The sequence below is a fragment of the Polychytrium aggregatum genome, assembly GCF_025602895.1.
Source record: "Polychytrium aggregatum strain JEL109 chromosome Unknown BJ171scaffold_29, whole genome shotgun sequence".
Taxonomy (NCBI): Eukaryota; Fungi; Chytridiomycota; class Chytridiomycetes; order Polychytriales; genus Polychytrium; species Polychytrium aggregatum.
In genome coordinates, this window is record NW_026516231.1 from 328,461 (window position 1) to 351,034 (window position 22,574).

The following is a 22,574-nucleotide window of genomic DNA, read 5'->3' on the forward strand; positions in this document are numbered from 1 at the left end:
TGCCGAGCGATACGGGGCTCGGCCGACGGTGTCGACGATGTCTGCAGAGCCAATGCTCTCGGCAAAGACGATGTGCATATCCGAGACAGGCTATCAGCACTCGGATGCTAACGACCACAACTGGTGATGCTCTGCGATCTGTCGTCCGAAGACTCCAGGGGGGGGGCTCGCTGCCCATCTCGCCAGACGAGACGGCTCCCGCCTTCCCATGCAAAACCTGTTGCATTCCTTCGGCTGCACCGATCCAGCTCGCTGCATTCCACCGCCAGCCCGCACCTGCGCATCCAGCCGTTGCTGCGGCATCCTCGGTGTCGATCGACTGTCTTCGTCTCTGTTCGCAAGGGCCAGCTCGATTCGTGCAGCCCCCGCAATGACCGATGTCGACGGTAGCGACCCAATGCACTGTGCACCATGCCCATGATGATTGCTCGACACCGATACATCCATCCGCCGAGTCGGTCGCTGTTTCATCTGATCGTTCCATCTGCTACATATCCCATGTGTTGGCCAGATCTGTCCGATAAGCGCGATGTGTCCTCCTATGGCCACTGGTCCGTGTCTTCCTACAAACAGGGATTCGGCGTCGACCAGCTCCAAAGCGATTCGTTTGAGCATTATTGGCAGTAAGGATGCCTGTTGGAACAGCCGGGTTGCCCCTGGCCGATGATCGACGGATCCGTTCCCAGTGATCCGCCGCTCTGCTTTTGCTTCGATGCGAGACGATGAAGACTCTGATCGCAAGTGGCCATCAATCCGTCGCAGATCCGACGGCCCGCAGCCGCACTTGCTGACCATCAAGTTCCCAAGACGAATACCGATCCAGGTGTGCAGATCGCTCCGGGGTGGAGGGCACATATGCGCGAGCGCGAGTCGCCGATGCTGTACCGGACGGTATTTGTCCATCGCATGTCTCGATCTCTATGGATCGCACGACTCAACAACCATCGTCGATCTGTCTGGTTGGCCCCAAAGCAAATCTCCTTGTACCTGGACTTTAAGCAGGACGAGAGCTACACCCCAAGCCGGCTGTCGATCCGGTCTGGCACCAGCTTCCAAGATCTGCATGTGAGCCAGACTTGCCGCAATCTCTCTGTGTTGGCCATGACCAGGACACCGTTCACAGCAGTCGCCGAGGAACTGGGTGCTGACCTGTTCGCATGCGGACTGGCGCAGGAGCTGAAGCTTATCGATCTGGACGAGCCCAGCGGATGGATCAATGTCCCGATCCAAGAGGATCCTGACACCGAGTCGAGGTGAGACGGGGGTCTGGGCGACGAGGCTTGCCGGTGCGGGATGCGAATCGGGGATCTGGACGCAGTCGGGCATGTGCTCTCTCCCTCTGTTCTCGTTGGGGTGCTTGGGGACATGCGCTTCTCCGTCCTGGATGTGTGTCCGAGGAGGATTGGCGCTGATGAACGCATGCTGATCTGCCGCCGGGATTGCTCGCTCATGCGGGCTGGATTCGACGGTGTGGGCAACGGCAACCTGCAGCAAGCCTCTCAAGACTCAGCTGCTGCAGATTGCGGTGCTGGCCAACCATCAGAACGGCAAGGACACGCACATTCGGCAGATCAAGATCTTTGGGCCGCCTCTGTGAGTCGGACGGCATGCCGTCGCAGCGATGTGGCGGGGGAAGATGCGGCCATGGACCATGTCGACCGCACGGCTTGCCCTCCTGCCCGCTGAGGATGCGACATGGAGTGTGTTTGCGGCGCTTGGCGGCCAAGCCGCTGCGGCTGCCGTTGCGACCGTGCTGACCCCCGGCGTTTGTGTCGATGCCACCAGACGGTCAATCTTTGAAGTCGAGGGCTTTCCGGCGTTCTCATCGGTTGAGTTCCAGATGCGTATGTAGCTTGCGACAGCCCGGGTCCGAGATCAGGGGCACATGCGGTGGACAAGCGAATGGCAATGGTCCCGGCAGAGGCAGTGCGCACAGATACAAATGGCGGGGAGCTGACAACTCCGTTGTCTCGGCCGCAGACTCGACGATCCGTTGACCCGGACCGACAGCGATTGCGACCAGCAACGCGATCAACATCAACATGATCAATATCAACATGATCAATATCAACATGATTAACAACATCAACATGATTAACAACATCAACATGATTAACAGCAATGACATGATCAACAATGGCATGACCGGCCATTGCGCCGGCAGCGGATCCCCCTCCCCAGCCGCATGTCCCGCAATACACCACCGTCTCCTCCTCCCGCCAACACGTTTCGCTCGTCGGTGCATGCGTTGCATGCCAGCCCCATTCGCGGAGCACAAGCCCGTCGTTCGCGTCGGGCCCTTGAAGCACCAGCACCATTCCACAAGCCCCAAGTCACAGGCGCATGGCCATGCGCCCGCTGTCACTGTGGTGCTGGTGTGCTGGCAAGCCGATCGGCGCGGCGCCATGCAAGGCAGGGCATGTCCCTGTCGGTGTCGCGCCGATCGCAATCGCAAGCCCATCTGCCCAGACCGAGCGATGGGTCAAGGTTGGAGCAAGCAGCCGGGGCCGTCCAGGAGGGCACAGCCTTCTCGCTGCATCAGAACCCCAAGGCCCGCCCCCATCAGAGCACCGGGCTCGTGCAGAACGCTGTTGATCCGGCACCTCGCTGCCCCTCCTCCACCGCTTTCCGCATCGGCGCCCTTCTTCCTGGTCGCTCGTCGTCTCGCTCCTCCATCTCACTTGCTTCTGCATTCAGGCTCCGGTGGTCTTACACTTGCATTGTTTCTTTGTCTCGTCAAGCCGCTGGTCTGCCTCGTAAGCCATCCGGTCTCGGCCATTGCACCTCGTCCTCCAAGCAGTCCCAGAGCCCGACAACCAACCAGCCAACCACTTGGCAACTGGAACCCAGCCACCCAAGTACCCAACCTCCCAACCACCCAAGTACCCAACCTCCCAACCACCCACCACTCCGTCCCAATGAGCTCGCCTGGTCGTCCAAAGTCCATGTGGTCTGGGCCGGCCTACAAGCCCATCAATCAAGTCGATGTTGCCCCGGTCCAGCCCAGTCTCCGCAAGTCCAAGAGCCAGGCCGATCTGCAGTCCAGGACCACCGCCACCGAGCCCATTCACATCATTGGCTTCCCGACCAATGTCGGCAATCCCGCTCGGCGACACCACCAGCACCACCAGCACCACCAGCACCACCAGCACCACCAGATATCGCCCACTCGGTCAGACCACGAGCAGCCGCGAAGCTCGTTTGCCAGTGCCTACTCCAAGACCGCGACCGACTCGGCCCGACCCGAGCATCAGGACTTCAGCCCAGATGGCTTCCGCAGAGTCCAGGTCTCGGCTCGGCCCGGTAGTTCGCCATCGTCGCCCAGCTCCATTCGCCGCAAGTTCAGTCTGGATCCGAATACAGCGGCCTTGGGTCCCGGCACCGCGCTCTCCAACGGGCTCTCCCACAGCATCCAGCTCAACAAGACCCAGCCCACAGAGGAGACCCTGCGGGTTATCCAATCGCTCCAGGTCAAGCGCAAGGATAGTCTACCGAACTTTGGGCCCACCAGCCCGCAGAGCCACTACGGCAGTCCGCTTCCGTCTCCCGAGCGGACCAAGGCCGAGGTTCTGCCGGCGCCAGAAGCCAAAAGCACTCCTCCGTCCTCGCCGGCTCTGCGTCCGATGGGGCGAAGTACCTCGCAGCCTTCGCTCACCAACCGGCTCAGGGAAAACTCGGTAACTGGGATTCATGAGCTCGTCAGTGCCCAAATCCCCCGCTCGGTCCTGAACCCAATGCCCCAGCCCCTCGTGGTGAGCAATCGACTGGTGCACACCAAAACCTCGACCAGCCTGGTGGCCCATGCCAGCAGCAGCTGGGAGTCTCGCATCGGCACCATCAACTGGCATCGGCTCGTCATCCAGATCGCCTCGGAGTGGCTGACCAAGGTCGAGTCGGATCTGTACTGGAAGTTGGCTTTCCGGCGGCTGCCTGTCAACAAGTACCTGCCAAGCGAGACCGAGCGGCTCTGTCCGGCCTGCGGCGAAGAAAACGAAACGATCGAGCACTTTTTGATCGGATGTCGCCGAAGCCGGACCTTTTGGAGTCTGTTCGAGAGCTTCCTCTTTGCAGCCCTGAACATGGATGAGCAGCCCATCGGACTCCGCGAGCTGGTCTTTGCATTCCCAGAGCTCTACCCCACGCTTACGCTGCCGCAGCAGTATCTTCTCACAGTCCTGCACGCCGCGGGTTTGTCGGCGTTGTGGACCAGCCGGACCTTGGCCTCAAAGGAGCACCAGGCCCGATGGGATACTTTTGTACGCCACGTTCATGAGCGCATAGCCTACGATCGCTCGACCCTGAGTCCGAATGAGTTTGCGATCCTGTGGAACGACACCATCAAAATCCTGGAGAAGCTGGACCGTCGCTGAGCCCTGCCGCTTTGGTCGTCGAAAGCATCCATCCGTCTCTTTCCTCCATTTCGATCTCTCTCTCTCTCTCTCTCTCCCAGACACAACCAAGTTTGTCACTTGCGCTGCTTCGCCTTCTCCTTCAAAACCCCGTCCTCATAGGCTCGTCCCAAAGCCAGGCAGCACAAATATCGTGGTCCATGGCGGCCACGAATGTGAATACCTCCCTGTCTCTGTTGCTGTTGCTGCCCTCGCCTGAACCCACCGCCGCCACCGGCGTTGGTCGTCCCTTCATTTGCGTCCACTCCGCTCTCCTTCACAAGGCTGCTCTAACAATCGAGCTCTCAACAAGTTCTTTGTGTGTAAATGACCCCTATCCTCTGATGGTTCCTATCCTTTGGTGATCCTTATCCTTTGGTGATCCTGATTTTCTGATGGTTCTTATCCTTTGATGATCCACATGTTCTGATGTACCCTTTCCAATCCCTCCCTCCCTCACGCTCCCCAAGAGTGGTGGAGGCTCTGTCAGTCCTGATGTAAAGCAAATCTACTCCTCCCCTCCCGCCAAAATAAAGTTGAAATCTCGGATAAATCTCGCCTGTGTTAGATCAGCCTCGGCTCAAGTTTCCAGCATGCATTTCGATTGATTCGGGAAATGTGGGGATTGCGGTGGTTAAGTATTTGGAGAATCAAGTACCGCATTTGTCTTTGCTGTGATGCCGCTGTTCTAAACTGTGATTTACCCATGGAACACACGAAGCGGAACATATAACAGCATGTATTGAGCATTCAGGAGATGAAAGAAAAAAGCCAGGGAAGAGTATGGTCGCTGGCGCATAGCAGTCAGAGGGAGGACACCGGGCTTTTAGAGCGAGCTCTATAGAAAGGACAAGAGAAAGGGAGTCTCGGATATCGTAACACAGCTGGGTTTCGGGGGGGGGGAAGCTACCAGGTTATTTAGGAAGCAGAGTTGTAGAAGCGGGACGGTAGTCGCAGCTGGCGCCGACGAGCAGACTGACAAACACCATGATGTACGCCATCACCTCGTGGGTGACAATGTTGCGTCCCTTGCGCATGTGGGGGTTCATGGCTTCGCCAAGGGCCCACAAAATCAGGGCTGAGTACTCATACACATCCTGTTGCAGGGATTGTTCCGTCCGACAGTGGATGGGAGTTAGTGCGAGTATATGTACATGGTATCGACCCTACGCGACTGCCACAAGACAAACCGAAGCACTCTATCATAGCTGCGACGGCGAATGGCGGCAGAGAATGATCCTTACCTGGTAGAACTTGTAGGTGGTGAAGAAGGCAAAGTAGACAATGACGCCGGCAATGATCCAGCAGATGATGCAATAGAGAACTTCGTAAATGGACTGACCGTCGTAGTCCTTTTTAATCGACCGACTGTAGACTTTGTTCTCTGGAGATGTTTTGGACGCAGGGTCAGCGGCATCGGGGACAGGGGGCTGCTCAGTGGGTTTAGTCTGACCGTGTTTGTCCTTGTCGTCGGCAGCTTCGTTATTTTGAGAGTTATCCTCGACAGCAATGGTGTGCTTTTCCTCGTAGAAGTAGAGATCTTTGAGTTTCTCACGAACCCACTTGGGGGCAATCATCGCGCAGCCAACAATGACGGTGAAGAACGCAATGATGCCGCCGATCGCTTGAGGGAGCCAGAAGTTGAAGCTCGGATTCTTACACACGTAATCGAAGCCGATCGCGACATGTTTGTTCTTTGTGAAGGCCCACACGACGATGACTGCTGCAACCTCGATGATTGACATCACGATGATTTGGAGGTTGGCCCTCCATGCTGGTCGGACCTTGATCAGGGCCCACCACTCGTCGCGTCCACTTCCAACAGAGTACACCTCCGCTTCCTCGATAAAGTGGGCAGCGCAGGGTGCACCCTTTGGGAAGAACCCGGCTCGGACGAGCAGCAGGCGCGAGGTGCTCATGGAAACAAGCGGACCCATTCCGAGAACGGCCGTGAGGACAACAGCAATGACGATCTCGATGAGTGATCTGAAGACACCCTCGTACCACTCGTAAGTCCTCTTGATTGAAAACGGGCCGGCGTCGCCGCTGTGTTCGGCGTGGGCGCTCTTGAGGTTGTTGACGGTATCGAGGACGGCGAGCGAGGTCATGAGATTGGAGAGCGAGTCACGGCTGTACCCGGAGACGACACAGTAGCGATCGAACTTGGCAGCAGCAGCGGCAGACTGGGACTTGGCAGCAGTGGCAAGGTCGAGGGTCTTGAGGGTATGTTTGGCCGCCTTGTAGGCGGTATAGTGACGGAGGAGATCACTGGAAAAGCTGGTGATGTCGCCAGCATGAATGACCTTGTGAAGAACCCGATCTTCAGGAGTCTCTGTCCTCAAAGCGCCCGGTGTGCTGCTGTTTTGGATGCTTGGCAGTTGGGGCGGAGGGAGACTGAGCGTCTCCGGTGGCAGCTGGGGAGACAGATATGCGGACGAAGGGATCGGAGACGCGCTCGGGGTCGGAAGAGCATAAGTGGTCCTATCATCATCTGTCACTAAGCAACGAATGAGTTTTTCCTTGAGGCCCTTGTATGAGTTGGAATCAAGCCCGGCGATCTGATCTCGGCTGAGGGACAGGATGGAGGAGCTCAAGGCCGATATGGCACGCTTGTTGGCTCTCCAAACGAGGTCAGGCTCGGAAGTTGGCTTCTGGGCCGAGCCGTCCCAGTTGCAGAGATCCCTGACCAAGCGCTGGCCCCAGACGTCGATAGGATGCTTTTTTTTGTCAGCCGTCCCCTTGCACTGATCCAGGGCGCGCTCCCAAAGCCCCTCGACCAGATCGATGAGCTCCTGGCGGCTCAGCGACCGAATGCTTTCCTTGTACTTGCAAATCATATACTTGTTCTCGTTATCGGATGTGAGGCCCTTGAGGAACTCCGTGACAGATTTGTCCGAAGCTGGAGCTGATGGGGTGGCGGCTGCGGTGGTGATTATGATTGTGTCTGTGGCTGGGTCCGCAGACAGCGGGGGCTCTTGCCCCTGACGAGCGCTACTGCTTTTCTTCGATTCTTCCGGATTCACTTCTGGGACATATCCGAGCATACCGAAGGTAGCATGGGCCCATCTGCCCATTTGATTTTCGGCGGCTTTCAATTTTTCCGCTGACTCATCTAGAGCAGCCAGCCGTATCAGCAAATAGCAAACGCCACAGCCGGCAGAGACAGCCAGGGACGACAGCAGCAGATTGTAGCAGACGGCACGGTGACCTACCGGACGAGTCTGAAATCGGAGGCGGTTTTTTATGGATGCTGCACAGGATGCCACTCTCGTTCAGCCACCCCAGCACTGTGAGCCTCTCAAATTTGGAGAGGCCGCGATGGAAGATGCCGCAGTCGGCCGAGGGAATGATCTCCTCGACTCCGGGAGCATGGTAACCGAGCAGGCTGATGGCGACCGAGGGTTGGTTCTCGGCGAGGGCACCTCCCTTGATGCCCTTCTGCAGGGCAGCAACGAGGACACCGACGGCGATGAGGGCTCCGTTATCGCCTGTGGTGGACATGAGCGGGGTATGCTAGAGGGGACGCTGGAGGCGAAGGACGAGGGGGGGGGAAAGGAAAGGCAACCGCAGCTGGACGAGAGACACGGCGCCGGCTGGCATTAAATAGCAAGGAAAAGGGAAAAAACGCCGCGGCCAGCTGTCGCACCCCACAGAACATCGAGCGGTACTGTGGGAGGGCGCGCCTCAAAGCCAGGAATGAACACACCGCGCAGGAACTCGAGCCAGGACACGCGTCTTCGTGCGCGCCGCCGCGCGACCAGCACCCCGTGCGCTGTATGACAAATGTACACTGCGCTGCATGTGATTGGACGCGGTCGCGTGGCTTGACACGTCGCGCAGGCGCTCTGCCAATCCCGGCGAGCGAATTCTGGCCAATCGGGTCTTCTGCACCGTGAGGTATGCTGTCATCCCACGTGCGAGGCAAATGCAGAAAGCAGATTGGCTCGTCGCCCAGCAGTGATACCTTGCAGTGATACCTTGCAGCGATACCTTGCAGCGATACCTTGCAGCGATGACTGGTGCGTCGCGAGATGGGAATGGGACACATCGTCATTTGGACAAACACGGCGTTGTCGGATGATATCACACACCTGGTGAGGCTGGTCAAATCATTCCCTGTGTGAAGGTGTCCCGTTTCAAAACAAGTTTGCTTTATTCGCCGTCGCGACCCACGAAGTAGCCGCCATTTTCGCTGTATATTCTGTGCGAGCCTCTCTCGCTCCAGCCTCCGGCTTCGCTCAGGCAGTAAATGCCTGGATGCCGGTGATGGCCCTGCCCAGGATAAGGGCGTGGATGTCGTGGGTGCCCTCGTATGTGTTGACGGCCTCGAGGTTCATGACGTGGCGGATGATGTGGTACTGGAACGCCAGGGACATGTCCCGTCAGACACGGTTGCGGCGACATTGCATTCACTTCGCCCCCGTCCTCCCAGCTATGCCGGCTGCCTACCTCGTCCGAGATACCGTTGCCGCCGAGCATGTCTCTGCACTCGCGGGCAATGTTGAGCGCCTTGCCGCATGAGTTACGCTTGATCAGGGAAATCATCTCAGGGCTGATCTTGCCTTCATCCTTGAGGCGGCCAACCTGCAGACAGCCCTGGAGGCCAAGAGCGACCTGAGGACCAGGTGCGAGCGGACGGCACAATGCGAGACGAGTCGAAAGTGAGGTTGGTGAGCTGCACAGAGATAGAGATCGACGAACGCCGCCGTGTCCCAGCAGCAGTGCTATCCGGCCTACCTCAGCAACACCATCAGCGAGCTTCTTCTGGATCAACTGGAACCGAGCCAGCGGAACACCAAACTGCTTTCTGGAAGTGTTGAGGGAGTATTAGGCCTCTTCGCTGACTCTGTTCTTTGATCGGTCCAGCTATCCATCTCCATCTGCTGCCACCAAAGTACATCCAAGGCTCCTGCAAATGTGACTCACCGGTTGAGAGTGTACTCTCGTGCCTGAGTCAAGCAGGCCTCGGCGGCACCAAGTGCACCCCAGGCGATGCCGAAGCGAGCGTTGTTCAGACAACCAAAGGGTCCCTGCAGAAATGGACAGATGGTTATGAACTGATGATACAGAACCATGTGTCCGAAACTGGCAACGTCCGCTCCCCACAATGTCGCAGTCGATCCGATACCCAAAAATACGGCCCCGCCGACACCAAGGACGAGTCTTGGCAAATATTCTACACACCTTCAGTCCCTCGACGTTGGGCAGCAGGTTCTCGCTGGGCACCTCAACGTCGTCCATCATGATCATGCCGGTGGCCGAGGCACGGAGCGAGAACTTGCCCTTGATGTAGGGAGCAGAGAGACCCTTCATTCCCTGCGCAAGTGGCAAGCAGCAGTTGTGAGTGTTGTTCTACAGTGCCGCGCTGTCGTTCCTGGTTCCGGGGGCCCAATTACCGGGCAGTATCAACCCGCCCTCGATGTATACGCACCCCCTCTCTTCACTTGCAGCGAGTCATGCCGCCAGAAGTTGGCCCAATCCGACAACGGCTTTCGTCGGCGAGCAGGCCTCACCCTCAGGGTCATGCGGAAACACGCACCTTCTCAAGAATGAATCCGCGAATCTTTTGGTCCTCGGTCTTGGCCCAGACGATAAAGACATCGGCGATGGGCGAGTTGGTGATCCAAGTCTTGGATCCGTTGAGGACGTAGACGTTGCCCCTCTTGACAGCGCGGGTTTCCATGCCAGCGGGGTCGCTTCCGTGGTTGGGCTCGGTAAGGCCAAAGGCACCAACGATCTCGCCCTTGGCTGGAAGAGCGCAACACAGAACCGTGCCGCGGGTTGGAGAGGGAGGGAAGGCCGAGCGGGTGAGTCAGGTAGAATTGCCCTACACTCGCGAGAATCATCGACATCGCCAGATGTGCTTGCGGGACGCCTCCAGACGATCATACCGAGACGGGGCAGATACTTCTCTCTCTGTGCCTCTGTGCCGTAAGCATAGATGGGGTACATGACCAGCGAAGACTGGACACTCATGGCAGAGCGGTAGCCGCTATCGACTCTGATTGTGGGAGACGGGAGCGCCGAGGTCGGCGATAGAAGGGACCAGCTGCATCAATACCAACCGGAACACGGCCGACTTGATTTGGGAACCATCCGCGAATCGATCGGCGTGGAGGGAGCCTCCGCATCGTGCCGAGTTGATATCTCTTGCCCTGCTTGAGATCCGCGGATCGTGTGGCAGCTCTTGCCCCAGACGATGACGGAGCTTCCGGGGCACTCGACCTACCTCTCGACTTCGCGGGCAATCAGACCATAGGCCACAGAGGAGACGCCGGGGCAATCATAGCCGTCGATGGTTGCACCGAGCATGCCCATCTCGCCCATCTCGTTCATGATCTCCCGGTCAAAGACTTCGTTGCGGGCGGCGTTGGTGACACGCGGCAGAAGCTTGGTCTGGCAGTATGCGTGGGCAGCATCCCGCACGGCCTTTTCTTCTTCGGTCAAGAGGCTGTTGAGGTTCAGAGGGTCCTCCCAGTTGAAGGACGCAAACTTGGCGGGGCCTTGGAAAGAGGCGATCGCACGAGAGGGAGCATCCGATCAGCGACTGCAAATCGTCATCGCATCGCGGCGCGATAGCTGCACCAACGACGTAGCAAAGCGTAGCCAGGAGCATACCCTACCTTGAGCGAGGCCGCGCAGAGCCAACGAGTCTGACAGTTGAGCGTGCAGAAAACAGAACACGGAGAGGGATGAGTGGAAGGGCGGAAGAGCGATGCACGACAAGGACGAGCGCCGATCTTGGTGCCAGCACGGGCAAGAGCAGACAAGAACAGACAAGAGCAGGCGACAGCGGTGGGCCGGATAGTTACAGCGAGTCCGGAGGAGCGGGGCCGAGGGCCTGGCGAGGACACCGACGGTTCTTGTGAGCATGGTTGCCGACGCGCAGAGGGAGGGGGTGGAAATGTGGGGTATGGGTTCCGCAAGCAGAAGCGCAAGAGACCCGGATTCGGCGCATGAGGGAGGTTTTATTGCCCGGCAGGCCGAAGCGCAGCAGGCGGAACACCGGGGGTCTCATGATGCGGCGCGCGGCCACAACGGGAACAGAGGCCGGGGGAGGACGGGCCAGGAGCCACACGGCGTGATTCCAGCAAGCCGATAGGCCAGAGGGCGTATCACCAGCGGCAACGGCACGGAAGGACGGACGGCGGGCCGGAGAGGGGTGGAAATGTTTGCACGGGGGGGGCGCCGACGATGGACATGTTTCTGCTGCTGCTGGGCCGGTTGGTGCCGTGGCAGCCGGCTCTGCATCACAGCGAACTAATTTTGAAACGGAACACCTTCACACGGACGACTTTTGCCTGGGGGGCAGTGTGGGCAGTGTGGGCAGTGTGGGTTGTGTGGGTTGTGTGGGCAGTGTGAACCAGACGACTTGGATCGGCATCCGAACTTCATGCATCTCCCTCACACAGGGGATGATTTGACCAGGTGCGTGATATCATCCGACTACGCCGTGTTTGTCCAAATGAGACGATGTGTCCCTTTTTTCTTCAACGCGCTGTAGGTCTCGCTGCTGCCGTGCTCGGCGGCGAACACATCGACAGAACACCAGCCGCACTGGCACATGAGGGGTGTCCATGGTGTCCATGAGCGATGCGTGCTCATGAGCAACGCCCACTGCCAATGGAGATGCCCACTGCCAACGATGCCGCCCAGATCCTCCGCACGATGAATCTCCACAACCAGTGCTCATATCCTCGCATCACAACCAAGCACCACAGCCGGGCACCACAATGCCCATGACGAACCGCCTCGGCCAGCAGCCTTGTCGCCGTTGGTTTTGGGGTGTTGTGCAGACAGAGTCGGCGCCGGTCATCTGTCGGGCCCGGAGCCAGCCGCCTTGCCCAGCGGCAGCATGCCGCCCACGTGGACGCGCGGCGATTGGCGCGGCTGTCGCCTGTCTTGGCTGGAATGGCGACTGCTTGGGGCTGGCGCGCTCGCCGATTGGCTGGCCCGCCGCGCTGCGCACGCCCCCCAAAACGGCCTGGTCACGGGGCGAGGCCGCCCGAGGCGCACCGAGACCGCCCCGAGATGCGAAAAACGCAAAGGCGAGACCACACACACACGCGCACGCGTGCCTGCCACACACACACACCGCCCCTCATAAGCCCAGGCAGAATCTCGCAGGCCAGCCGCCGACCCTGCATCTCTTTTTCGCCCGCAGATCCGCACACCCTGGCTTGCTGTCACTCCCATCTCGCAAAAATGGTCTTCGTTCCTCCCTCCTACTCCAACATCGGCAAGGAAACCAACGACCTGCTCGGCAAGGACTTCCCTGCCGGCAACGTCAAGCTCGAGTTCAACTCCACTGCCTCCAACGGCCTGGTAGGTCGTCCCTGTTGACCTTGACTCTCTGTGGGTGGGGACTGCTGACCGGCAGCGGGACGACAAGCCCCTAGCCCCGAAGCTGGACCAGCCAGGGCGTTCCCGGCGATCGAGATTACCTCTGGCAATCTCGCCAGCAACCAGAGCGCCGTGTGGGGTGGCTAGATCACACACGATCATCGGGCAGGGACTTGCTTTCGCGATTCCAAACACCGTCGAATCACTCTGTTGACCGTGTGTGTGCCCCATCTGTCTGTAGAAATTCACCGTCACCGGCTCCAACAACGCCGGCAAGACCGGTGGCATCATTGCCGACATCAAGAGCAAGTTCTCTGACAAGGCTCGCGGTATGCATCCGAGCACACTCCCCTGTCTTTCCTCCCTGCTCTCGTTGGCACTGGACCCACACCCGCCCCTGGCTTGGCTCGGTTTGGCTCGGTGGCGCGCACCGGCCGGTCCGGATCCGCATTCTCTCCCGCCTGACTCCCCCGCTTGGTTTGGTCTGACCGTTCCCGGCCTTTATCCGATCACCATGCACCAGGCTTCACCTTCACCGAGTCGTGGACCACCGCCAACGTCCTCGGTGTCCAGCTCGAGCTCCAGGACAACATTGCCAAGGGCCTCAAGCTCGATGTCAACGCCTCCATCCTCCCCGCCATCGGGTATGTACCAGTCGCAGGCTCATATTCACGTTCACATTCACGTTCACTTGTTGCCGATTGCATTGCGACCGGCGACAGGGATCCCCGCCCATCGCCAGCCATGTCCCTGACTCTCGCAGCTTCCCCAACTCCAGCTCCAAGTCCGTCAAGGCCGGTGCCGAGTACAAGCAGGAGTACATCTTCACTCGCGCCAACATTGATCTCTTCCGCGGCCCCACCATTGCCGGTGATGTCGTTGTCGGGTAAGCCGTCGTTTGGAATCGCTGTGGAAGGATATCTGGGCGACTGGGCATGCGGTTCGTTGGATTGCTGCACAGCTACTTTATGCGTGGTATCGCTTGCAGTCGTGTCCGATGAATGGGCGAGAGTGGCAACACACTTTTTTACGTGACGACATGCTCACGCCCTTGGTCCCTCGCCTGTCTCCAGCAACGACGGCTACATTGTCGGTGGTGACATTGCCTACGATGTCAACGATGCCAAGGTGACCCGCTACAACGGTGCCGTCGGTTACGCCAACAAGGAGTACTCCGTCACCCTCCATGCGTAAGTAGCATCGGTCGTCGACGGTCACAGCGGCGCCTGTGTGTGTCCCTGTCGCATCGAACAACGAGACATGTCCAGTGATCCTAATGCTGCCGGACCTCGTGTGCCCCCCTCCCACAGCACCAACGCCTTCAACACCTTTGCTGCCTCCTACTTCCACCGCCTGAACCCGGAGGTCGAGGCCGGTGCCCGCGCCGTCTGGAACAAGTCCTCGGATGCCAACGTTACCATCGAGCTCGGCTCCAAGTACACCCTTGACAAGGAGGCCTTTGCCAAGGCCAAGATCGACAACCACGGCCGCCTCGGTCTCAGCTACACCCAGAACCTGCGCCCCGGCCTGAAGGTCACCTTTGGCGGTATCTTTGACACCTCCCGCCTCCAGGAGAACGCCCACAAGGTCGGTCTCTCCTTTGTTGTTGATGCTTAAGCCAGCCACCACACTCCTCTCCGTTCACTCTCCTACAAGCCCTGTGCTGCGGATCTTTTGCCCTCGTACCCTCCTGTTCACATGAACGAGTAAATAGATAAAACACATCTGAACTCGCAGCTTGTTGTGTCTGTTCGTGTCCCGTGTGAATTGTGGCAATGTGGGATGCGAAAGGAGGGGAGAGCAGCGTGCGACCTTTGGTTGCGGTGCCGCGGCCAACACCCGTCGAGTTGCAGCCGCAGAGTCGCACCCCTCGGCCATCAGGAAAACGACACGTTGCATCGCGATTCCACGATAAACAGTAGTGCAGTGGTATGCGGGGTGTATGAAACGCAGGGCCAATATGTATGAATCAACTGTATTGAACTGTGGTCTTGTAGATTGATATATATGATGGGGAAGAGGTGAATCAAGATCGGTGATGGGGGGGGGAGAAGTGGAGGATGTACGGGCCTTGGAAGATGGGCGCTGGAAAGCAAGCAACAGATCAGATCCAACAGGCAAGAGTGGATGAGGGGAGAGAGTCGCACGCGCTGGCGTGTCCTCCTTTCAGTGCTCGATGCCAGGAATATCAGACTTGCTCATGGTGGTGATCTCGCTCAGGGCGCGCTCGATGATGTGGATGCCCTTGGACAGATCCTCATCCGAGATGCACAGTGGTGGAGCCTGGGAAGGGCGGCGGGTACGTGTGTTGAATCGTTTCGCCAGAACACAGCAGACGAATGAGCGTTAGCGGAAGCACCGGCAGCGTCGCGGCGGGTGTGATCGGTTTGCTCCAGGTGACAAAAATACACAACGCACAGACATGGCCAAGGAAACCTTACCAGCCGGATGATGTTTTGATGGGTGGGCTTGGCAAGCAGGCCGTAGTGCTTCATGAGCAGGCAGATATCCCAAGCGGTTTTGCCATTGAGCTTGGACTCGTCGATGACGATGGCGTTGAGCAGACCCTTGCCGCGGACTGGATTCGATCGACAATGGCGTCAGCACACACGAGTCGGAGCTTCACAGTGCAGCTGGCTGGCGGGGCTCCGAGACAGGATGCGACAATCACACTTACTGGTGGAGATGTAGGGCGACTTGAGATCCTGCAGACCCTTGCGGAACTTCTGACCCAGGACGTCCGAGCGCTCAGCCAGCTTCTCTTCCTTGATCACCTCGAGAGCGGCGATGGCGACTGCACAGCCAAGTGGGTTGCCACCGTAAGTGCTGCCGTGCTCGCCAGGCCGGATGCACAGCATGATCTCTCGGCTCGACAGGACGGCGCTGACGGGGTAGAAGCCTCCCGAAAGAGCCTTGCCGAGGATCAGGATGTCGGGCTTGACGTCCTCGTGGTCGACAGCCAGCAATCGCCCGGTGCGAGCAAGGCCAGTCTGGATTTCATCGGCAATGAACAGCACATTGTACTGCTTGCACAGCTCATACGCACGCTTCAGGTATCCATCGTCGGGGACAAAGATACTACACGACCGAGATCAGGGAGCAGAGATTAGCATTGTGCGGTACACAGGCGGCGGCCACTCTGGCCGCAAAGCGCCGTCACGAAACGGGTGGGCGAGCAGCCAAGAGACTCAGGATAAACTCTTGTCCAATGACCGACCCCGTACGCAAGGTCGACCCCGGCCCCCGACATGCGGCAGGACTTACCCAGCCTCACCCTGGATGGGCTCAACGAGGAAGGCTGCAATTTGGCTGCCGTGAGCCTTCAGGGCGGCCTCGAGATCGCCGAGGTCGTTGTACTTGAGGACCCTCTTGCTGACCGGACAGACGCATCCGACGTTGGGCAGGAACGGGCCGAAGGTGCTTGTGCAGTCGGGATCAGAGGACATGCTGATGACCGAGATGGTGCGGCCGTGGAAGTTGCCAGTGCAGGAAAGCACGATGGCCTTGTCGGTGGGAATCTTTTTCTGGAGAAGCGAAGCACAGAGGATCAGGGTCAGGGATAGGCCGACGACCATGTCAAAAACCAGACACCAAATGCTGAATGCTGAATGCTGGATGCTGGATGCTGGATGCTGAATGCTGCAGTCAATGTCCCGCTCGAGGGAGGCACACGCAGCTCACCTTCATGTATCCCCACTTGCGAGCCAGCTTGATGGCTGTCTCGACAGCTTCGGCGCCGGTATTCATGGGCAGAACCATTTCAAACCCAAAGTACTGGAGAGAAAGCGAGCGGCATGGCTGTCAGTGTCTGGCTCCAATGTCGGCGTTTGTGGACGCTGCCATTTCGCCGAGAGACCCCGAGAGGACGTCCGTGTGCAAAACCCCTACCTCAGTAACGTATTTGGCATAGACACCGAATTGGTCGTTGTAGAAGGCGCGCGAGCTCAGGGCCAGGCGCTGAGCCTGGTCAGTGAAGGCCTGGAGGATCTTGGGATGGCAGTGGCCTGAGGATCCCGGCGGAGGTGAATTCGGAGGATACCGGCAGGTCAGCATGCCGATCAAGCCCGAGAGACAACCCAGGGCGACGGATGACGCGGCATGAGCCAGTCCGAGCTGCGCCGCCGATTCTTGCACTCTCGGCAGCGGAGACTTGCACTCTCGGCAGCCGAGACTCACCTTGGTTGACGGCCGAATAGGCCGACAGAAAGTCGAGGTATTTGTTGCCTTCGGGGTCCCACACATGCGCACCCTCGCCGCGGCTCAGGACGACTGGCAGAGGGTGGTAGCTGGATTATCAACGAGAGCAGGACGAGGGGGGTCAGCAAAGGGCAGAGTCACTGAGCTGGAGGGGTGGGGCCGCCCACTCGGGACTGGCAGGCTGGCGCATCGAGACGGTGGGAATGGCAGCGATCCGGAGGACCGCCGACACTTACTTGTGGGCGCCGTAGGTGTGCTCCAGGTCTATCAGCTCCTCAGTCGAATAGGAGTGGTTGTTGACGGCCATTGCAGCAAATCAGAATCGAAGGGAAGTGGAAGAAGGGGTTGGTTGGAAGGGCCGGCGAATCGGGGGGGGGCCAGTGGTCGGGCAGAGGGTGGTCGATGACGAAGCAGAGGAGACGGCAGCGGGATGGACGGCAATCGAAGTCGCGAAGGGACAGAGAGACGGATCTCGAGAGGAAAGACCGAGTGCAGAAAAGTGTTTCGGGAATGGTTAATTCCAAAGAAGCACGCAGGATGCTGATTGGGAGAGGAGCAGCGGCGCCGGCCGCTCTTTTATCTCTGCGGAACCGGGCGATGCGGGGAGGGCCGAGTCACCCGGGCCGGGAAATCCCGCATTGCAGCCAAGCGGGGTGCCTGGCGTCTGTGGGGTGGGGCCGTTCGGCGCGGCTGTAACGTCGTCGTCGCCGTCGCGGCTGTTGAGCGGGCTGGAGCGCGAAGGGGCATGCATCGCTGCAGCGCCGTTGGAAACCCTGCGGGCCGGCCTTGTGGTGATGCGGTGGTGCTGGGCGTAGGTTGCTGTTTGCCGGTCGTGGGTTGCTGTTTGCTGATCGCAGACGGCAGGTCGATATCTGCACGCTGTTCATCGCTCGCCGCTGGTGTTGATTGCACTGCCGATCGTCTTTGGCTGCTGACCCGCACACCGTCGCTTGTCGCTGTGGCTCTGCGCAAACAGCCCGTGTGTGCGCAGCGGCGTCACGCGCTGTACGGCACCAGGCACGCTGTCCACTGTGCGGCTGCGCACACTGTGTCGCCGTGTGCGCGCGTCGCCTCTTGCCAGTGGCCGCCCTTGCCAGCGCGCCACGCCCCGGCGGAGTCTGGACCAGCAAGGGCTGCCCCGCCGCCACTCCGCCGCGCAGCAGCACCGCCGCGGTCACGTGTGTTTCCCGCACAAATCCGGCAAGGCGGGTTTGGCCGGCCCGAACCACTGGCCAGTCCCAGCGGGGGCGCGTGCGGGCTCTGCAGGCCTGGTGCGGGATGTATTGGGCCGGGGCGCCAGGAGGATGCGGGAACGCAGGGATGGGGCAAGGCGGGAAGACGGCGTGGGCCCATTGGTCTGCCGCCAAAGCAGGTCGGTGCCGGCGGCAGCGGGATTCGGGATCGTTCCGATCCTAACACACCGCACAGGGCAGTAGCTCACCGTCCATGGCAACCCATGCAACTCGCGGGATGTTCAAATTGCAGCGCGCCCAAAGCGATGGCCCACGAAGACCAGGAACTGTGTCATGGTTTGCCCACCGGACCTCTGATACCAGAGAAAATGGACTCTGTCTCACTGTTTTACTGGAACAACTGCACAGACATGTTCTCGTCCCCTCCTCCGGCACAAGGCTGTCTCTGTCGAGTATCAGTATCAGTACGAGTACGAGTACGAAGCAGCCCATCGATCCAACTGATCCAGTAGAGCACGCAGCAACACCCCGACGGTTCGACACAGCTTTCAACTCCATGGCACTAAGATCACTAAGGCTCGATCGGGTTCTGTTCGCGAGCACCGCCGTGTGCTGGGCATCCAAATGGCACCCCCAGCTCAAGCAGCTTGCCGTACGCTGCCGCAAAATCTCGGAAGAACAGCGCTTGGTCGTCGGCATACATGCGCACGAAGACGGCAAACTGCGGGTCGTGAATCAGCGCCATATCCGTTGGGAGCTGCAGAGATCACGACGGGATGAATGTGAGAACCCCATGTTACTCGTCAACGCATGTTCGTGGACAACAGCAACGACTGCCGTGCTGCTCCTTCTCGAGTCACCCACCATCATGAATCGATCCTCGGGGTCCTGATACTGCTCGAGCCCGTCCCACTGCTTGCGTGTCCACTGGACAGTCGACAGCAGGACAAAGTACTGGTTCGTAAAGCGGGTTGGCTGGGAGGTCCACACTGCGGCCATCAGTTCGTGTTAGTGGCCGAGTGCTCCAACATCATGATGCATGCAGCGCACCCAGAACCTCAACGCCTATGGGCCATACCTCCTGTGTAGCCTGTGCGGCAGGGATGGCATCTGAAATCATCGATACGTTTGCCAGATTAGCTCCGAGTCTCTGTGGTGACACCCGACTTGTTGCAACCTAACCCAGCACAGTCCAGCACAGTCCAGCACAGTCCAGCACAGTCCAGCGCCACACGGCTTTGCGAGTTGCAGAGCTGACCTTCCAAGTGTATGCGCTCCCGACAGGGCAACGATCTCGCGGTCGCTGAAGCCCATACGGTAAAAGACCTGGCGCAGGTGCTCGCTCCCTTGTGCAGCGTCAGGGAGCAGGCCCGGCTTGGGGACATCGATTTCCTGAACTTGAGAGGCATCCACGTCACGGCGTCCTGGAAAGAGATCCGTCAGCCAGAGGCGTCCTCATGCACATGCACTTCCCTGCACCCTGGCGCGGTGCCATGAAGCACCCATCCCCGCTTTCCCAATATTGCATGCCGCACACACATACCTGGACGCCAAGGCACCTCCGGACCACCCATGGCTCGGATTGCGACAACCCCGGCCAGCGTCCACAAATCGGCATAGCTGATCCAGGGGTGCTTATCCTTCACAGGCTCAAGGTACTCTCTGCAAGCCAATCGAGAAACGGCGATCAGCATCAGTACGCCCAAGCACGAGTGGTCGCCTCCCCCTCCCTGCGAGGTTCATCGTGGCAGTCCGACGCCCTTACCTGGCCCAGTCCAGGCCCTGGACGTCGTCATCCGAAACGGAATTGGTGCTTTAGCAAGTCGGTAAGGGCCACTGCCCTCTTCGCCAAATGCCCTCGTCGCCAAATGCCAGCGGCAAGCTTGCGTGCCAGACAGGTACTCACATTGTTTGCTTCGTCGGTGGACTCGGGCTCAAACCGCATGGTGGCGCCATTACTGCCGCCCCGGCCGGTCTTGCGGTCGTATGTGCCAGAGGCATGCCATGCGAGACGCACCAGCAGCGGGCCCAGCGAGCCGTCGTCCCAGTCGGCCGGAATGATGTCAGCAATTGACTGTCGCACTGGCTCGTAGCGATCCATGGACACGGAGTTTGGCAGAGGAGCTGGTTGGTAGATGAGAGGGGATGGGCAGCAGGGACGAGGTGCTTGGTGGCAAAAATTGCTCGCCCGTGCTTTTATGCTGCCGATTTGTCCGAACCAGCCGCAGGCGTTCCCACCCGTCGCCAATCGCCCATGCAGCGAGCTCGACCGAATCGTGGGGGTCTCATGAGCCGTCCGAGCGACTGCCCACGTGCACACGGCCCTGCGAGAAGCGACCGAGACGCGACCGAGAGGCCTGCGAGATGCAACCGAGAGCCGCCATGTGACCGCTGCGCACTTTCCTTTCCCGGCGAAAATGAGTTCCGCCGCCAACCTGCTTTCGCATTCACTCGCGATCGGCGGCCTATTCCCAACGACGACCATTCAGCTCCCCCCCCTTCCAGCCAGCCAGAGCCAAGAGTCAGCGCAATCCATCGTCACGAGTCTCTACACAGCAACAACCCCCACCATGGCATCCGAAAGCGCGGCAGACGCACCACGGACGATCCAGCACGGATCCCACATGGATCTCGTCATGGAGCGATACGGATTCAACCCGAACCACTTTCTGCAAGAAGTCACCGACTCTGTGAACGAGGCCGTCGCCGACAGCATCCAGGTCCTGGAGATGTCGATACGGGGCGGCTTGGGCGAGGACGTGGTCTCCACGACCGAGTTTGAAGACGTATGTGGCTCTCGATCGTTTCGCTTGCGTTGTCTCCACGTCCGGGCATCGCTGCATAGTTTGTGGCGGCGCTCCTCTATCAAAGTTCTGACGGACATGCCGCCATTGCCATCGGCTACAACTCCTGGCCCTGTTTCTAGGGCCTGCAATCCCTCGAAACCAGCCTGTTCCAGGCCACCGATATCGCCACGGACATGTTTGAGACCTTTATCCCGGGCGTCCTCTTTGCCGTTCCGCCGGATCTACCGAGCGTCGCCCTCCCCGAGCTCGAAGGAATGGATTTCACTGCATCGGAAAACGAGCTGGACGAAGAGATCAGTGCGCTCGAGAAGACCCTGACCAACGTGAGTTGTCTGTACCCAGCTCGGAGGGGAGGGAGCCCGCACTTTCATCTGGTGACTTGGGCCTTCTCAAATCGGCGCCGACTTGATCGCGGACGGATCGCTCTGGCCCGTATGAATCTTACAGCCTCGACGAGTGCCCTATCAATATGGGCGGAGAAGTATCGATGCCTTCCACAGTATCTGTGCCTTCCGACACACCGATCATTGCTAACCTGCCGCTGCGTCCCATCCCATCCTGTCCCATCTCATCCAACCCTATCTCAGAACATTGTCTATCTTCAGTTTCTGCGCGATCATAAAAAGGAGGTATCCGAGGACATTCGTCGGGTCAACCAGGTCCATGCAATCTGCACATCGGTTGCCGATAAGACCAGCCGGCATCCCATGTGGCCGACCTCGCAGTCCTTCAACGAGCTGGCCGCCCTTGTGCGAGAGGCTGTGGACCTGAAAGACTATGTCGAGCTTCGCCAGCGCAACCCAGCCATCAGTCGCAAGATCCGGGAGATGGCTTCCGACAACAAGGTCATTCAGGACAATGTCATGCAGTATCTCAAGCTGAAGCAGGAGCAGGCGGCACAAGCTCCGAATGAGGGCCTCGCCAGCATCAACAAGCCGACCGATCCTCGCATCCTCGCCACCATTGACACGGACTCTTATGGAGTGGAGCAAATTCTGGGCTCGATTGCTTCATAGATCCCTCCCTCTCCCCGAGTTTTTCTGTCATCGCTGTCCCTATCTACCCACTCCACTCTGCCCTTTGTTCTTACTATCACAAGAGCATCTAATCTTTCGAGACGGCCGGCTCTCCATCAACATGCTGTGTATGTGTGTTGCGTTTTTTTGGCATTTGCACGGCGTCTCTTTGGAATCTGCGACGCCCTGCATCCTTGTATCCTGGGCAGGCGAATACACCTCATGGCCATCGCCGAGTCCTCTGTCAGTGTGCGGTCTGTCTGGCGCTGGTGGCAATCGCGGGAGAGAGAATCTCCTCGAGGCCGCAGGTCGAGTCGCTGGTGCCGTCATGGGCTCGCTTGATACCGGCCCGGCCAACATGGAGACTCGTGCGCCGCATGCTCTCCTTGGCAAATGGCCCAGCCCGTGCCCTGTCTGCGGCCAGGCTCCGAGTCCATCTCGCCCTCTCAGACTCGCATCCCATGTCCTCGCCGCCGGGCAAACGACTCGGCCCTGCACCCAGACGATCCAGCGTCATGAAGTCCCTGGAGATGCTCAAGCACTTCTTCTCCCCGGCTTCCAAGCCCGAGGAGCTAGATCAGAAGGCATGTCCCCCCCCCTCTCCCCTCCTTGGTCGCTGCGTTTGGGCCG

General features: G+C 59.2%; 8 protein-coding genes across 8 annotated transcripts; 4 read left to right on the forward strand and 4 right to left on the reverse strand.

The window, feature by feature from the left end:
* The first annotated feature begins 240 nt into the window (after window positions 1-240).
* BJ171DRAFT_513048 (anaphase-promoting complex, subunit 10/DOC domain-containing protein) lies at window positions 241-2,121 on the forward strand. The gene is made up of 8 exons (XM_053111718.1): window positions 241-386; window positions 512-623; window positions 763-823; window positions 973-1,065; window positions 1,174-1,253; window positions 1,492-1,593; window positions 1,786-1,844; window positions 1,981-2,121. Exons 1-8 carry the CDS (start codon window positions 371-373, stop codon window positions 1,995-1,997), a joined length of 540 nt encoding a protein of 179 aa, XP_052964795.1. The 5' UTR covers window positions 241-370; the 3' UTR covers window positions 1,998-2,121.
* Window positions 2,122-2,438: 317 nt separating this feature from the next.
* BJ171DRAFT_166120 (uncharacterized protein) lies at window positions 2,439-4,460 on the forward strand. Its single transcript, XM_053105915.1, has one exon. It carries the CDS (start codon window positions 2,478-2,480, stop codon window positions 4,368-4,370), a length of 1,893 nt encoding a protein of 630 aa, XP_052964796.1. The 5' UTR covers window positions 2,439-2,477; the 3' UTR covers window positions 4,371-4,460.
* Window positions 4,461-5,111: 651 nt separating this feature from the next.
* BJ171DRAFT_600722 (uncharacterized protein) lies at window positions 5,112-7,977 on the reverse strand. Its single transcript, XM_053115041.1, has 3 exons — window positions 7,601-7,977; window positions 5,633-7,500; window positions 5,112-5,485 (listed from the first exon to the last, which is right to left on the reverse strand). The coding sequence occupies exons 1-3, from the start codon at window positions 7,887-7,889 to the stop codon at window positions 5,303-5,305; spliced, it is 2,340 nt and encodes a 779-aa protein (XP_052964797.1). The 5' UTR covers window positions 7,890-7,977; the 3' UTR covers window positions 5,112-5,302.
* Window positions 7,978-8,502: 525 nt separating this feature from the next.
* BJ171DRAFT_166136 (acyl-CoA dehydrogenase/oxidase) lies at window positions 8,503-11,715 on the reverse strand. The gene is made up of 10 exons (XM_053105916.1): window positions 11,201-11,715; window positions 11,012-11,041; window positions 10,618-10,891; window positions 10,280-10,389; window positions 9,928-10,136; window positions 9,573-9,704; window positions 9,315-9,418; window positions 9,126-9,195; window positions 8,838-9,002; window positions 8,503-8,746 (listed from the first exon to the last, which is right to left on the reverse strand). The coding sequence occupies exons 1-10, from the start codon at window positions 11,259-11,261 to the stop codon at window positions 8,627-8,629; spliced, it is 1,275 nt and encodes a 424-aa protein (XP_052964798.1). The 5' UTR covers window positions 11,262-11,715; the 3' UTR covers window positions 8,503-8,626.
* An 820-nt stretch (window positions 11,716-12,535) lies between these two features.
* BJ171DRAFT_513057 (eukaryotic porin/Tom40) lies at window positions 12,536-14,467 on the forward strand. The gene is made up of 6 exons (XM_053111719.1): window positions 12,536-12,713; window positions 12,973-13,060; window positions 13,255-13,375; window positions 13,510-13,617; window positions 13,805-13,921; window positions 14,042-14,467. The coding sequence occupies exons 1-6, from the start codon at window positions 12,594-12,596 to the stop codon at window positions 14,346-14,348; spliced, it is 861 nt and encodes a 286-aa protein (XP_052964799.1). The 5' UTR covers window positions 12,536-12,593; the 3' UTR covers window positions 14,349-14,467.
* Window positions 14,468-14,692: 225 nt separating this feature from the next.
* Window positions 14,693-17,504, reverse strand: BJ171DRAFT_513059 (pyridoxal phosphate-dependent transferase). Its single transcript, XM_053111720.1, has 8 exons — window positions 17,165-17,504; window positions 16,908-17,017; window positions 16,620-16,735; window positions 16,413-16,505; window positions 15,996-16,255; window positions 15,409-15,809; window positions 15,173-15,309; window positions 14,693-15,014 (listed from the first exon to the last, which is right to left on the reverse strand). Exons 1-8 carry the CDS (start codon window positions 17,233-17,235, stop codon window positions 14,898-14,900), a joined length of 1,305 nt encoding a protein of 434 aa, XP_052964800.1. The 5' UTR covers window positions 17,236-17,504; the 3' UTR covers window positions 14,693-14,897.
* Window positions 17,505-18,472: 968 nt separating this feature from the next.
* BJ171DRAFT_513061 (heme peroxidase) lies at window positions 18,473-20,360 on the reverse strand. The gene is made up of 7 exons (XM_053111721.1): window positions 20,028-20,360; window positions 19,887-19,903; window positions 19,665-19,783; window positions 19,380-19,545; window positions 19,200-19,231; window positions 18,986-19,110; window positions 18,473-18,878 (listed from the first exon to the last, which is right to left on the reverse strand). The coding sequence occupies exons 1-7, from the start codon at window positions 20,220-20,222 to the stop codon at window positions 18,693-18,695; spliced, it is 840 nt and encodes a 279-aa protein (XP_052964801.1). The 5' UTR covers window positions 20,223-20,360; the 3' UTR covers window positions 18,473-18,692.
* Window positions 20,361-20,576: 216 nt separating this feature from the next.
* On the forward strand, window positions 20,577-22,180 carry BJ171DRAFT_600727 (uncharacterized protein). Its single transcript, XM_053115042.1, has 3 exons — window positions 20,577-20,907; window positions 21,048-21,251; window positions 21,516-22,180. The coding sequence occupies exons 1-3, from the start codon at window positions 20,692-20,694 to the stop codon at window positions 21,942-21,944; spliced, it is 849 nt and encodes a 282-aa protein (XP_052964802.1). The 5' UTR covers window positions 20,577-20,691; the 3' UTR covers window positions 21,945-22,180.
* The last annotated feature ends 394 nt before the right edge of the window (window positions 22,181-22,574 follow it).